The 16,194-nt window shown below is 38.7% G+C and overlaps 1 protein-coding gene across 1 annotated transcript in view; it reads right to left on the minus strand.

The window, feature by feature from the left end:
* Nucleotides 1–250: 250 nt before the first annotated feature.
* The window catches only part of TACR3 (tachykinin receptor 3), a 462,287-nt gene continuing 446,343 nt past the window's right edge, over nt 251–16,194 (minus strand). Inside the window, exon 5 of the mRNA XM_053700797.1 lies at nt 251–572. Within this exon, the coding sequence (XP_053556772.1) occupies nt 251–572 (322 nt within the window). The remainder of the gene's footprint in view (nt 573–16,194) is intronic.

Here is a 16,194-nt window from a genome sequence, read left to right on the forward strand (position 1 = left end):
GAGATGAAAAGAAACAAATTATATAGTTTTATCTTGAGTATGGATACATATCATTTGGTAAAAAAAAAAAATGTTAAAATGTGCTTCAAGTACATGAAACAAGGAAATGAAATGCTTTTAGATGAAAATCCGAGAAATTACTGTAGCTTCTTTCTCAATTTACTGTTTCCCATTTCAGTTGTTTGCTTCATACGTTTTGGAATGTCAGGAGAAAATACTTTATTTCTTAGTAACGTGGACTATGTACAGTTTATGAATAATCATCTGCAGAAGTATAGGGAGAGCTAATAAAACTTGAATTGGTAGAGGCGGCTTTGGAATTCCGACGTGAGCAGCCATTGAATGTGGACTCGCTAGATGTTTGTCTTTTCTTGTGGTTATAAGAAGACTTGGGATTTTCTCCATCGTTTGGATCAAATACAACTGTCATACTTGATTCCATTCTGGATACTGTGTACAGACTGCTCTGCCTGGTAGGGTGGAACCTGGTAGACTTGAGTTCAAGTTCATCATAACTGGATACCTCAATAAACGGACACCATCTGAAAGCTCTTTTGAAACCAGCTCGAAATCTGTGTATAAAAAAGATGCAAAATAAATAAAAAATATAATACAGTGTATATACTTTTAAATGATATAGAAAACATATCCAAAGTGGTTGCAAGATTTCCAAGAGAAGTCTATTGAGTGTGATACAAGATCAGTCTATTAGCAAATGGGCCAAAATAATAAGGGTGTTCCAGAGAAAAAGTATTATGCATGATCTTGGCTTAAAGGGACATGAAACCCAATTTTTTTCTTTCGTGATTTAGAAAGAGCATGTCATTTTAAACCACTTTCTAATTTACTTCTATTATCTAATTTGCTTCATTTTTTTATATCACTTGCTGAAAAGCATATCTAGATATGCTCAGTAGCTGCTGATTGGTTGCTGCACATAGAGGCCTTGTGTGATTGGCTCACACATGTGCATTTCTATTTCTTCAACAAAGGATATCTAAAGAATTGAGCAAATTAGATAATAGAAGTAAATTGGAAAGTTGTTTAAAATTGCATGCCCTATCTGAATCATGAAAGTTTAATTTTGACTAGACTGTCCCTTTAATACCTTGTGTGAGCTAAACTTAGTACCAGTTAAAGAAGTTCAATGTAAGTAAACTTTTTTTTTTAATTGTAGCGATAGAAGCATATACCATAACGGAGTGTGTAAATAAATTTAAAGAAACAGTGGTTGCATTGACCAAGTTATAGTACCTGTTAAATGGGAGTGTGTGAGTATAAGTGTGTGTGTTTGTGTGTGTGTGTGTGTCTGTGTGTATATGTGTGTGTGTCTGTGTGTATGTGTCTGTAAATATGTGTATGTGTGTCTGTATGTGTTTGTTTATGTGTGTGTTTGTATATATAAGTGGGTATGTATGAGTGTGTGTGTCTCTGTGTGTGTGTAAAATATGAGACTAAATAATATAACAACGGTATTTGATATATGTTTCTGTAATGTAAACTTACAATATACAAAAACATAGGGAAGGCACTTGGTTTCTCAAAGCAAAGTTATATATTTATTTATGTACATTAAAATATAGCTTTACCCTATTGTCATAACAATAAGCAATACATTAAACATACTAACAAAGATCTTGGGCTCCATTTATCAAGCAACAGACGCTGCTTTGGAGACCTTGGGGTGAAGGCTTTCTTCTTAACTTATCTTTCACCTCAGAGGTAGTGGAATTAAAACACCACAAACTGAGTGACTGTCAGGCCCTGCTCTCATACGAGAGCCGGGGGTGGACCAGCATAAGGATTTCTTTATGGTATGATAAATGGAGACAGTGGACTAACAGCATCTGATGCACACTCACCTCAAACACAAATGGATAGGATAAGTTGTTGGGAACGTTGTTCATCCATAACTTATTAAATAGGGCCCTTTATGCAAATACCTCATATATGATGGACACAAATACAACAATCTTGAAAACAGATTCAAAACTATTATTTTCAGTGTGAGTCGCTACATGCATTTCATCTAAACATTAAAATCATATTGTTATTAAAGGGACACTGAACCCAATATTTTCTTTTGTTATTCAGATAGAGCATTCCATTTTAAGCAACTTTCTAATTTACTCCTACTATCAAATTTTCTTCATTCTCTTGGTATCTTTATTTGAAAAGCAAGAATGTAAGTTTAGGTGCCGGCCCATTTTTGGTGAACAACCTGGGTTGTCCTTGCTGATTGGACAGCACCAATAACAAGTGCTATCCAGGGCTGGCTCCTTAGCTTAGATGCCTTATTTTTCAAATAAAGATAGCAAGAGAACGAAGAAAAATTGATAATAGGAATAAATTAGAAAGTTGCTTAAAATTGCATGCTCTATATGAATCACGAAAGAAAAAATTTGGGTTCAGTGTCCCTTTAACCTTTATTGTGTGCTATTTCATACGATAAATTATACATTTTATAAACACAGTTTTTCTTTACATTAGGGGATCTTCTTATCCCTCTGGACTTCTGCAAGGTACTTTTCCCAACCCTATTAAACCATGTTGTACCTGTTGTGGCCCACTCCTAATAGCACATTACATTTCAGACCCCTTATCACCAATTAACACTAATTGCAGCTCAAAAGATATCCACTTCCTAGCATCTAAGGATCCACTGTCTACAAAAAAACATTAATTATTAGAAAATAAAAAAACACACCCAAAAGCAATAATTGTAAACTAAATTTTAAGTTTTTATTTTACTTTAATACTCTAGAAATGTCCGTCAAGAGTCTTTTATGACAGAGGGTCCTATATCATACTTCCAATCACCATAGCTTTGGGCCTGGTCAATATTCCCTTGTATTAAAATGGTGAAACCAACCAATCAGGGCTGGACTGGGAATAAAAAGCAGCCCTGGAAAAATATGAAGACCATCCCTATTTTCCATTGAGTTGGTAGAATACACATGCCTAGTTTTTCTCAAAGGGATTACTGGGATACTCCTTCCCCAATATTTTTTTTCATTATTAAATTATATAACTTTGTATTAAATAAAAGTGCCAGATTGTTGTTATATATGCACCCTACAACCCAATTGCATCCATTAATCATCCCCTTTAAATTGTAGCTTTCCAGCCCCAGCTGCTGCAGCCCACCGGGAAATCTCCTGGTATCCTGGTAGACCAATCCGGCCCTGCAACCAATCAATCAGTTGTTTAATGAACCAGTCAATAATGTTTGCAGTGGGAGGCATCAATGGCAGAAATGAACTTGACAAGACCCAGACCTATGATGAGAAGGTAAAACAAAAATTTACCACATGGGTTAAAGCTTTGTATTTGAGAGTGAGTTGTTTTTAGAGTGGGTGACCCTTATTACTAGGCTTAGTAATAAAGGTTTTGTTTTTTAACTCCCTTAGGCATTCAGGTGTTGGAGGAGTGTTAACCTTTGTAGAAGTCATGTGGGTCATTCTGGATGCTAAGGTTGTATGCTTGAGTTGTTAAGGGGGTCTTAGGTGTTAAGGAGGTCAGAAATAGTGTCACTGTGTTGTTCGGAGTCTAGGAATATTTGCGGAGGGGGCACGTGGGGGTAACTGCAGTTGGGAAGCAGTGTAGCAGGAGTAAGCTTGTTGTGGGGAGATGTTGTAGTTCAGAGTTAATCTGATTGACCTATGTGTAGTAAATACTTTGCAATATGTTTTTCTCATTTATTTTGCTCCCTTTGTTTTAATTTAGGTTTTCAAGCCTTACTCTGCACCATGTTTCCTTGTTTGTTTTCAGTACAGATAGACAAGGAAATGCAAAACAGTGTAGAGTTTGCAAACATATGACCATGACTAGCTGTGTCTACTCTAGCACAAGTCCAGATTGCCTCATCTAAATAAGGCAAGTAGTAAGTAAAGTTTGGCTACTGAAAAACAGTTGTAGCAAAAAATAGTTTTAGACTCACCCAGTATTATTATAAAATATATATGCCTAGAATATAAGTGGAGCACTATATTCCATGAAATTTCTAGCGCTGTTTGTGCTCAAATGAACTGATATCTTGAGTATACCATGAAACTCTGTGTGCTCATATTACAAGTAAATATTTTTTACACAAATATTGCTTATGTACATATTACCAGGCTAGCAAGTAAAGCAAAAATTTTCTTTCGTGATTCAGATAGAGCATGCAATTTTAAGCAACTTTCTAATTTACTCTTATTATCAATTTTTCTTCATTCTCGTTCTATCTTTATTTGAAAAAGAAGGCATCTAAGCTATTTTTGGTTCAGACCTCTGGACAGCACTTGTTTATTGGTCAGTAAAATGAATCCACCAATCAGCAAGAACAACCCAGGATGTTCACCATAAATGGGCCGGCATCTAAACTTACATTCTTGCTTTTTAAATAAAGATACCAAGAGAATGAAGAAAATTTGATAATAGGAGTAAATCAGAAAGTTGCTTAAAATTGCATGCTCTATTTTAATCACAAAAGGTTCAGTGTCCCTTTAATGCAAATAAAAAATACAATGGCTCTTCAACAGGTCTATTCATTAAATTACAGGTCTTTGCATTGTTACCTTTGTACAGTGTGAAATGACAATAACAATTTATAGGTGAAATTAACCTTTTCAGTTCCAAAATAATAGAAAAATGTGTAAATGAATAATCTATGTAATCTGGGGCATTATGTGTATATAGGGCATGTTTGTAGGAGATGTTATTTATATGCATTATACTATAACATTAATTATTATACATTTTTTCTAACTTTATGTTTAAAAAAATAAATAAATGTGTTTTTACATTTGTTTTATTGTTACTCTATAATCAAGATTAACAGTATTGGTATTAATTCACAGAAGAAAGTTTCCTGTTTACAATAGTCGGCTTTAAACTGTTATCAAATTGTAAAACCTTCTTTTCTCTTGTTAAGTGTAGTCAGTCCACGGGTCATCCATTACTTATGGAATATATCTCTTCCTAACAGGAAGCTGCAAGAGGATCACCCAAGCAGAGCTGCTATATAGCTCCTCCCCTCACATGTCATATTCAGTCATTCTCTTGCAGCCTAACTAAAGATAGGTCGCTGTGAGAGGTCTGTGGTGTTTTTTAACTTAGTTTATTTCTTCAATCAAAAGTTTGTTATTTTAAATGGCACCGGAGTGTGCTGTTTGTTCTCGGGCAGCATTAGAAGAAGAATCTGCCTGCGTTTTCTATGATCTTAGCAGACGTAACTAAGATCCACTGTCTGTTCTCATCTGAGGAGTGAGGTAACTTCAGAAAAGGGGAATAGCATGCAGGGCCCCCCTGCAAACGAGGTACGTGCAGTAAATTATTTTTCTGAGGAATGGAATTGACTGAGAAAATACTGCTGATACCAATGTAACGTAAGTTCAGCCTTAAATGCAGTGATAGCGACTGGTATTAGGCTGATGAGTGTGTGTACACTGAATGTATTTTTCTAAGGAATGGAATTGACTCTGAAAATACTGTTAATACTGAAATAATGTATGAGCCTTAACTGCAATAAAAGCGACTGGTAGCAGGCTTATTAATAACACTTCATAACTTTTCAAATGTATGTTTAAAACGTTTACTGGCATGTTAATCGTTTTTTGTGAGGTACTTGGTGATAAAACTTATTGGGGCATGATTTTTACCACATGGCCATCTTTGTTTTCTGCATAGAAACAGTTATCTGAGCTTCCCCACTGTTGTAATATGAGTGGGAGGGGCCTATTTTAGCGCTTTTTTGCGCAGTAAAAATTCAGTCACAATCTGTCTACTTCATCCTCCATGATCCAGATCGTCTCTAGAGAGCTCAGGGGTCTTCAAAATTCATTTTGAGGGAGGTAATCAGTCACAGCAGACCTGTGACAGTGTGTTTTGACTGTGATAAAAACGTTAATTATTAAATTGTTATCCGTTTTTGGGTATTAAGGGGTTAATCATCCATTTGCTGGTGGGTGCAATCCTTTGCTAATTTAATACATTTACTGTGAAAAATTGGTTGCTATAACTATTTTGGTTCATTGTTATTTCAACTGTGACAGCTTTTTGTGCTTCTTAAAGGCACAGTAGCGTTTTTTATATTGCTTGTAAATTTATTTAGAAAAGTATTTCCAAGCTTGCTAGTCTCATTGCTAGTCTGTTTAAACATGTCTGACACAGCTGAATCTCTTTGTTCACTATGTTTAAAGGCCAATGTGGAGCCCAATAGAAATTTGTGTACTAATTGCATTGATGTTACTTTAAATAAAAGTCAATCTTTACATGTAAATTATCACCAGACAACGAGGGGGAAGTTATGCCGACTAACTCTCCTCACGTGTCAGTACCTTCGCCTCCCGCTCAGGAGGTGCGTGATTTTGTGGCACCAAGTACATCAGGGAGGCCCTTACAAATCACTTTGCAAGACATGGCTACTGTTATGACAGAAGTATTATCTAAATTGCCAGAATTAAGAGGCAAGCGCGATAGCTCTGGGTTGAGGACAGAGCGCGCAGATGAGGTGAGAGCCATGTCAGATACTGCGTCACAGTTTGCAGAACATGAAGACGGAGAGCTTCATTCTGTGGGTGACGGATCTGATCCAGGGAGACTGGATTCAGAGATTTCTAATTTTAAATTTAAGCTTGAGAACCTCCGCATATTGCTAGGGGAGGTATTAGCGGCTCTGAATGATTGTAACACGGTTGCAATTCCAGAAAAATTATGTAGGTTGGATAGATACTATGCGGTACCGGTGTGTACTGACGTGTTTCCTATACCTAAAAGGCTTACAGAGATTATTAGCAAGGAGTGGGATAGACCTGGTGTGCCTTTTTCCCCTCCTCCCATATTTAGGAAAATGTTTCCTATAGACGCCACCACACGAGACTTATGGCAGACGGTCCCTAAGGTGGAGGGAGCAGTTTCTACTTTAGCTAAGCGTACCACTATCCCGGTGGAGGATAGTTGTGCCTTTTCAGATCCAATGGATAAGAAATTAGAGGGTTACCTTAAGAAAATGTTTGTTCAACAAGGTTTTATCTTACAGCCCCTTGCATGCATTGCGCCTGTCACTGCTGCGGCGGCATTCTGGTTTGAGTCTCTGGAAGAGGCCATTCGCACAGCTCCATTGGATGAAATTATGAACAAGCTTAAAGCACTTAAGCTAGCTAACGCATTTGTTTCTGATGCCGTCGTACATTTAACCAAACTTACGGCTAAGAACTCCGGATTCGCCATCCAAGCGCGCAGAGCGCTATGGCTTAAATCCTGGTCAGCTGACGTGACTTCTAAATCTAAATTGCTTAATATTCCTTTCAAAGGGCAGACCTTATTCGGGCCCGGCTTGAAAGAAATTGTAGCTGACATTACGGGAGGTAAGGGCCATGCTCTACCTCAGGACAGGGCCAAATCAAAGGCCAAACAGTCTAATTTTCGTGCCTTTCGTAACTTCAAGGCAGTAGCAGCATCAACTTCCTCCGCTCCAAAACAGGAAGGAGCTGTTGCTTGTTACAGGCAGGGCTGGAAAGTTAACCAGTCCTGGAACAAGAGCAAGCAGGCCAAGAAACCTGCTGCTGCCCCTAAGACAGCATGAAGAGAGGGCCCCCTATCCGGAAACGGATCTAGTGGGGGGCAGACTTTCTCTCTTCGCCCAGGCTTGGGCAAGAGATGTCCAGGATCCCTGGGCGTTGGAGATCATATCTCAGTGATATCTCCTGGACTTCAAAACATCTCCTCCACGAGGGAGATTTCATCTTTCAAGGTTATCAGCAAACCAAATAAAGAAAGAGGCGTTTCTACGCTGTGTACAAGACCTCTTACTAATGGGGGTGATCCACCCAGTTCCGCGGACGGAACACGGGCAAGGATTCTATTCAAATCTATTTGTGGTTCCCAAGAAAGAGGGAACCTTCAGACCAATCTTGGACTTAAAAATCCTAAACAAATTCCTAAGAGTTCCATCATTCAAAATGGAAACTATTCGAACCATCCTTCCCATGATCCAAGAGGGTCAGTACATGACCACAGTGGACTTAAAGGATGCCTACCTTCACATACCGATTCACAAGGATCATTATCGGTACCTAAGATTTGCTTTCCTAGACAGGCATTACCAGTTTGTAGCTCTTCCCTTCGGATTAGCTACGGCTCCAAGAATCTTTACAAAAGTTCTGGGCTCACTTCTGGCGGTACTAAGACCGTGAGGCATAGCGGTGACTCCGTACCTAGACGACATTCTGATACAAGCGTCAAGTTTTCAAACTGCCAAGTCTCATACAGAGATAGTTCTGGCATTTCTGAGGTCGCATGGGTGGAAGGTGAACGTGGAAAAGAGTTCTCTATTACCACTTACAAGGGTTCCCTTTCTAGGGACTCTTATAGATTCTGTAGAGATGAAAATTTACCTGACAGAGGCCAGGTTATCAAAACTTCTAAATGCTTGCCGTGTCCTTCATTCCATTCCACACCCGTTAGTAGCTCAGTGCATGGAAGTAATCGGCTTAATGGTAGCGGCAATGGACATAGTACCATTTGCGCACCTGCATCTCAGACCGCTGCAATTGTGCATGCTAAATCAGTGGAACGGGGATTACTCAGATTTGTCCCCCCTACTAAATCTGGATCAAGAGACCAGAGATTCTCTTCTATGGTGGCTTTCTCGGCCACATCTGTCCAAGGGGATGACCTTTCGCAGGCCAGATTGGACGATTGTAACAACAGACGCCAGCCTTCTAGGCTGGGGCGCAGTCTGGAACTCCCTGAAGGCTCAGGGATTATGGACTCAGGAGGAGAAACTCCCCCCAATAAATATTCTGGAATTAAGAGCAATATTCAATGCTCTCCTAGCTTGGCCTCAGTTAGCAACTCTGAGGTTCATCAGATTTCAGTCGGACAACATCACGACTGTGGCTTACATCAACCATCAAGGGGGAACCAGAAGTTCCCTAGCGGTGTTGGAAGTCTCAAAGATAATTCGCTGGGCAGAGTCTCACTCTTGCTACCTGTCAGCGATTTACATCCCAGGCGTGGAGAACTGGGAGGAGGATTTTCTAAGTCGCCAGACTTTTCATCCGGGGGAGTGGGAACTTCATCCGGAGGTCTTTGCTCAACTGATTCATCGTTGGGGCAAACCAGATCTGGATCTCATGGCGTCTCGCCAGAACGCCAAGCTTCCTCGTTACGGATCCAGGTCCAGGGACCCGGGAGTGGTGCTGATAGATGCTCTGACAGCCCCTTGAGTCTTCAACATGGCTTATGTGTTTCCACCATTTCCAATGCTTCCTCGTTTGATTGCCAAGATCAAACAGGAGAGAGCTTCGGTGATTCTGATAGCGCCTGCGTGGCCACGCAGGACCTGGTATGCAGACCTAGTGGACATGTCGTCCTGTCCACCGTGGTCTCTGCCTCTGAGACAGGACCTTCTAATTCAGGGTCCTTTCAACCATCCAAATCTAATTTCTCTGAGGCTGACTGCATGGAGATTGAACGATTGATTCTATCAAAGCGTGGCTTATCGGAGTCGGTTATTGATACCTTAATACAGGCTAGGAAGCCTGTTACCAGAAAAATTTACCATAAGATATGGCGTAAATATTTATATTGGTGCGAATCCAAGTGTTACTCATGGAGTAAGGTTAGGATTCCTAGGATATTGTCCTTTCTACAAGAGGGTTTAGAAAAGGGCTTATCTGCTAGTTCGTTAAAGGGACAGATTTCTGCTCTGTCTATTCTTCTACACAAACGTCTGGCTGAAGTTCCAGACGTTCAGGCTTTTTGTCAGGCTTTAGCTAGGATTAAGCCTGTGTTTAAGACTGTTGCTCCGCCGTGGAGCTTAAACTTAGTTCTTAACGTTCTTCAAGGCGTTCCATTTGAACCCCTTCATTCCATTGATATCAAGCTGTTATCCTGGAAGGTTCTGTTTTTGATGGCTATTTCCTCGGCTCGAAGAGTCTCTGAGTTATCTGCCTTACATTGTGATTCTCCTTATCTGATTTTTCATTCAGACAAGGTAGTTCTGCGTACTAAACCTGGGTTCTTACCTAAGGTAGTTAATAACAGGAATATCAATCAAGAGATTGTTGTTCCATCACTTTGTCCTAACCCTTCTTCAAAGAAGGAATGACTTTTGCATAATCTGGACGTAGTCCATGCCCTGAAGTTCTATTTGCAGGCAACTAAAGATTTTCGTCAAACTTCTTCCCTGTTTGTCGTTTACTCTGGACAGAGAAGAGGTCAAAAGGCTTCGGCTACCTCTCTCTCTTTTTGGCTTCGTAGCATAATACGTTTAGCCTATGAGACTGCTGGACAGCAGCCTCCTGAAAGGATTACAGCTCATTCTACTAGAGCTGTGGCTTCCACCTGGGCCTTTAAAAATGAGGCCTCTGTTGAACAGATTTGCAAGGCTGCAACTTGGTCTTCACTTCACACTTTTTCAAAATTTTACAAATTTGACACTTTTGCTTCTTCGGAGGCTATTTTTGGGAGAAAGGTACTTCAGGCAGTGGTTCCTTCTGTTTAATGTTCCTGCCTTGTCCCTCCCTTCATCCGTGTACTTTAGCTTTGGTATTGGTATTCCATAAGTAATGGATGACCCGTGGACTGACTACACTTAACAAGAGAAAACATAATTTATGCTTACCTGATAAATTTATTTCTCTTGTAGTGTAGTCAGTCCACGGCCCGCCCTGTCTTTAAGGCAGATCTAAATTTTAATTAAACTCCAGTCACCACTGCACCCTATGGTTTCTCCTTTCTCGTCTGGTTTTGGTCGAATGACTGAATATGACATGTGAAGGGAGGAGCTATATAGCAGCTCTGCTTGGGTGATCCTCTTGCAGCTTCCTGTTAGGAAGAGATATATTCCATAAGTAATGGATGACCCGTGGACTGACTACACTACAAGAGAAATACATTTATCAGGTAAGCATAAATTATGTTGTTTTTTTTTAAATGGGAAGATTTACAACATTTGAAACTGTAAGTTTTTATTGTACAGAATGGGATCCTGCAAGTAATTTACAATTGAGATTACGAGTGGAGCGCAAAATTGCGTGAGCATGATATTTGTGCTCCACTCAGTAATACCAGTGCGCGCAAATCATGGAAGCCTTGCGCTCAAGAGAGTGCGATTCCATAGGCTCTAATGGGAGCCTCATTCTGATGCCGATTGACACGGCACAAACTCTAGCATAGTGAAGGGATTAAGTCGCGCAGCATTTGGCAGCAAAGTTTAAATATACAGTACTGTGCAAAAGTCTTAGGCCACCATTAGATTTGTTATTTTAGCAATTGTATAATCACCATATAATATTACAGGATATTTGTATGCAATATTAAAAAACAGAAAAAAATCGGAAAAAACAGCTTCTATAGGCTAAAGTGGAAAGTATGTAGTGTGACCTCCCCTTACACTTGAGCAATAGCAGGAACCTGGCTCTTGTAAACCCAAATGGAATGAAACCCTAATTAATGTCATTGCTAACACCTGTATTTGTCCTACTATTGCAGGTCAACAGGACTGCTGTGAAAAAGGTCTATTACACCAGATGCAAGACATGCTTGAGCATTAGATACACATGTGGTATGTGTTTAATTCATTGAAAGCTTGCTAATAAGACCAACTTTTAATCACATCATTCCATTCAAAATGCCAAAGATCACAGACTTTGACAGACCTAAAATTTTGCATCAGCAAGACCACTGTCAAAGGGAAATCAACAAACCAACTAAGTACTAAAGATGTGTTTTTTAAGCTGCTATAAAGAAATTTGAAGAATCAGGAGAGGTCAAGGACAAAAAAAGGATTGGATGGCCAAGAAATCTCTGATGAGAAGTTTCTCAGAGTTTATTCTTTGAGAGACCGGAAGAAGTCCAGCAAGGACCTGGTTTAGCATCTGGCAGCTTCATCAGGATGCCAAGTTGACCCTTCTACAGTTTGAAGAAGCTTGATTAGGAATGGTCTTTGCGGAAGGGTAGCAGGCAAGAGACCACTTTTTCAGAAGGAGAACAACGTGAAATGGCTAAGATATGCTAAAGCTCACAAATATTGGAATGAAGATTAGTGGAGAAGAGTATTATGGAGTGACGAAGCTAAGTTTGAAATGGTTGGGTCTAATTGTCGACAATATGGCAGAAGAAGAGTTGAAGAGCGAGATGGAAAAATTAGTGCTTGCAGTTTTCAGGGAAACATGGAGGGTCTGTCCTGGTTTAGGGCTGCATTTCTGCCAGTGGTGTTGGTAATATTATCCGAATTGATGGGATCATGAATGCTGAAAAGTACAGAGATTTTAATTCATTATGCCATTCCTTCTGGAAAGTGTCTGATTGGGAATGGTTTTATTTTTCAGCATGATAACGAACCCAAGCACACTGCTAATGTAGTGAAATCATAGTTGGAGAAAAAACAGCTGATAAAACACTGACAGTCATGGGCTGGCCTGCACAAAGTCCAGACCTGACTATTATAGAGTCAGTATGGGATCACCTGGACAGAGAGAGTAATAAAAGACAACCTAAATCTAAAGAGGAACTCTGGGAAGTGCTGAAAGAAGCCTGGTATAATATACCAGAAGATCACTTCAGAAAACTTTAGGACATTCTCCCCATAAGAGTTCCAGATGTGCTTAGTGCAACGGGAGTTCACAGTATATTTATTGTACATATTTTGTGTATTTTCTCTTTGTATCTTAAAGGGACAGTCAACTCCAAACATTTATTGTTTAAAAAGATCGATAATCCATTTATCTCAGCCCTGGGTGCCACTGGCACTCACAGGAAGCTGTGCTGTCCCCAGAGTCACAGGCAGTTAACCCCTGACAGGGCTGGGTGCAAGAACCATAGGGAAAATTACAAAACAAATTAATACAACACACAGAGAATATATATATTTACACATATTAGTACATAAATATATATGTATATAAGTATATATATATATATATATATATATATATATATATATATATGTGTAACAAACACTCGCCTTGCGCTCACACTACCCATCTAATGCTTCCTCCTTCCTGACTACGGCACACTGGAGCGTGGGAGACGTCACTCATAGACGTTCTGCGCAGGGGATCCAAGCTGCAGCGCTCACTTCATCCAAAGAGCGCTGAAAAAGTGTATAAGATACAAAGAAAAGTCCGGATCCTCAAATGCAGATAAAACATAAATCCTTTATTTGATAATGCAGGTAAAAGCATAGAGTATCGGCAGATACAGTTATTGAACCAAGACTGACATTATAACATAGACAGCTGGGCAATCTGCTGCAGATTGCCCAGCTGTCTATGTTATAATGTCAGTCTTGGTTCAATAACTGTATCTGCCGATACTCTATGCTTTTACCTGCATTATCAAATAAAGGATTTATGTTTTATCTGCATTTGAGGATCCGGACTTTTCTTTGTATCTTATATATATATATATATATATATATATATATATATATATATATATATATATATATATATATATATATATATATTAACAGTGATAACATAGTCCCCATAGACCGTAATGTGAAGGGACTTTTCAGTGCTGTTTTTTTCTAACACCCCACATCCGCTCCCTTTAATCCCTTATAACTGCTTCATGAAGTTATTTTAATTAAAAAAAAGATGGTCATATTTTTTATTTTCAAAAATGAAATGTACACTTTATTTTGGGTGGCATTTGGGGGACATTTTTTTGAATTAACCAGAGGTCTGGCCTCTGGTTAATTTTTCTAGTGCAAAGTGCTACCGTAAGCTTGCAGTAGCATAAGCATGTAGAAACAAACAAACAAAAGGGATGGTCCAGAAAGCAGTCTCAATCCATGTTGGGTAAAAAACAATCCTTTATTCTTTAACAGTTTAAAAATAAACACAGTTCATAACAGGGTGCAAATGGTTGACAGATCTTACGCGTTTCAGCTGGTGCCGTATTCATAGACCTAGCATAAGCAGTCACTTGTAATCGCTGGTTATTTAACGTGTGCCCGACCAGTTAGGGGCACACGTTAAATTAGCACGCCACTTGTAATCTAGCCCATAGTTTATGATGTTTATTTTAGTATTTTGTTATTTTTTTACATGTCTAATATATGCTGAGCTTGTCACACTTTTTTTAAAAAAAATATTAGGTACATTTTTCATAAAAATTTAAATTTTCTCATATTTATGAGTCTTTATCAATTTTTTAAAAGACTGTAAATTTGTCTTTGTAAGTACATTGTGATATGAACCAAAATTGACTAAATTGTTTACTCTTAAAAAGGAATGGTTGCACAGCAAGATTCCACTTTCACACTGTTTTGCAATCACATTCACATGCTGATCTCAAAGTGACAGTCTTACGTAGATTTCCGGTATTCTTTTCCTGTTAATCTATCAAACTACCTTGCTACCAATAAGTTGTGCCTTGAGATTGGTATAAAGAGGCGCCCAATCAAAATTCTTTCCTTTTTTAATTATTTATGGAAGGCAAATCGCTGTTAGTTACGTCCCTGGATAAAATTGGTTTTAATTAATTATAGTTCCTATGAATGCAGAATTGTCTGTCTGTTTTCAAAGAAACTTTTGGCTAGATTACGAGTTTTGTGTTATGAGTAAAAAAGTAGCATTAAGCCTCATAACACTTCTTTTTTACTACCGCTGCTATTACGAGTCTTGCAGGTAAAGCTGTCCGGCACACTTTTTGGCCGTACCGCAAATTAACTTACGCAATTTTGTAAAGTATTTTTTCAATGGGACTTCGATTGCACCGGAATTACAAGCTTTTTTTTTAGGCCAAAAAGTGAGCGGTACAGCCTATCCCGCAAGATTCGTAATGCATTCTAAAGTCAGTAGTTATGAGTTTTTTTTAGCCGTAGTATAAAACTCATAACTAAAGTGCTAAAAAGTACACTAACACCCATAAACTACCTATTAACCCTTAAACAGAGGCCCTCCCGCATCGCAAACACTAAAATAAAATTATTAACCCCTAATTTGCCGCTCCGGACATCGCCGCCACTAGAATAAACATATTAACCCCTAAACCGCCACACTCCCGCCTCGCAAACACTATTTAAATATTATTAACCCCTAATCTGCTGTCCCTAACATCGCCACCACCTACCTACATTTATTTACCCCTAATCTGCCGCCCCCAACATCGCCAAGACTATACTAAATGCATTAAATACTAACTTAAATATAATTAAAATAAATCTAAAGAAAACATACTATTAATAACTAAATAATTCCTATTTAAAACTAAATACTTACCTGTAAAATAAACCTTAAACTAGCTACAATATAACTAATAGTTACATTGTATCTAGTTTAGGGTTTATTTTTATTTTACAAGCAAGTTTGTAGTTATTTTAACTAGGTAGAATAGTTACTAAATAGTTATTAACTATTTACTAACTACCTAGCTAAAATAAATACAAATTTACCTGTAAAATAAAACCTAACATGTCTTACACTAACACCTAACCTTGCAATACAATTAAATAAAATAGGAATGAAATACAAGGAAAGAGGCGCCGTATGTGTGAATCTGTAACAACCAGCATCAAAAATAGAACAAGTGCAGGGTACTCACAATATTGAAAGGCACTCAGATGTGCCTGTAGATGCAGGCTGGTATTTAACAGCAAACCAACTAGCTGTGTAAGGCACTCCAGGAATCCTAAGGTGGAAGTCTGTATGTCTTAGCAGACTGTGAATGGTCGGTCCAGCAATATAAGGATCAGGAGCTAGGTGCAAACAAAAGCGCACAAACTGTGTGAATCTGTAAGGACCCAATAATTAGTTTACAACCTTTGCAGGGTACTCACATTCTGTAGCGGCACTCAGATGTGCCAATAGAGGCAGGCTGGTTTTCACAGCAAACCAGCTGGCTGTATAAGATATGCAGCAGGATACTCCAAAGCAAATAAGATCAACAGGCAGCTCAGAAAATATATTAAACAGCAGCAATGAGGATATATGATTAAAAAATGGATTTAATAATAATAAAAACAATTATAAAATACATATATCACTCATGCATTATGAGTAAACAGCATGCAACGCGTTTCTCGGTATACACCGTTTCATCAGGCATGTATTATGTTCTAAACCAACATCTTATATAAGCCTGAGCTACCTGTACACTCCCACACCCATAAAACAAAAAGAACTAATCACAATAGCCCTTTGTTTAATTGCTCGTTAGTTGAAGCCCCTGAACACTTCTCATACTATACCCCAA

This window comes from Bombina bombina, chromosome 2 (genome assembly GCF_027579735.1).
Source record: "Bombina bombina isolate aBomBom1 chromosome 2, aBomBom1.pri, whole genome shotgun sequence".
Lineage (NCBI taxonomy): Eukaryota > Metazoa > Chordata > Amphibia > Anura > Bombinatoridae > Bombina > Bombina bombina.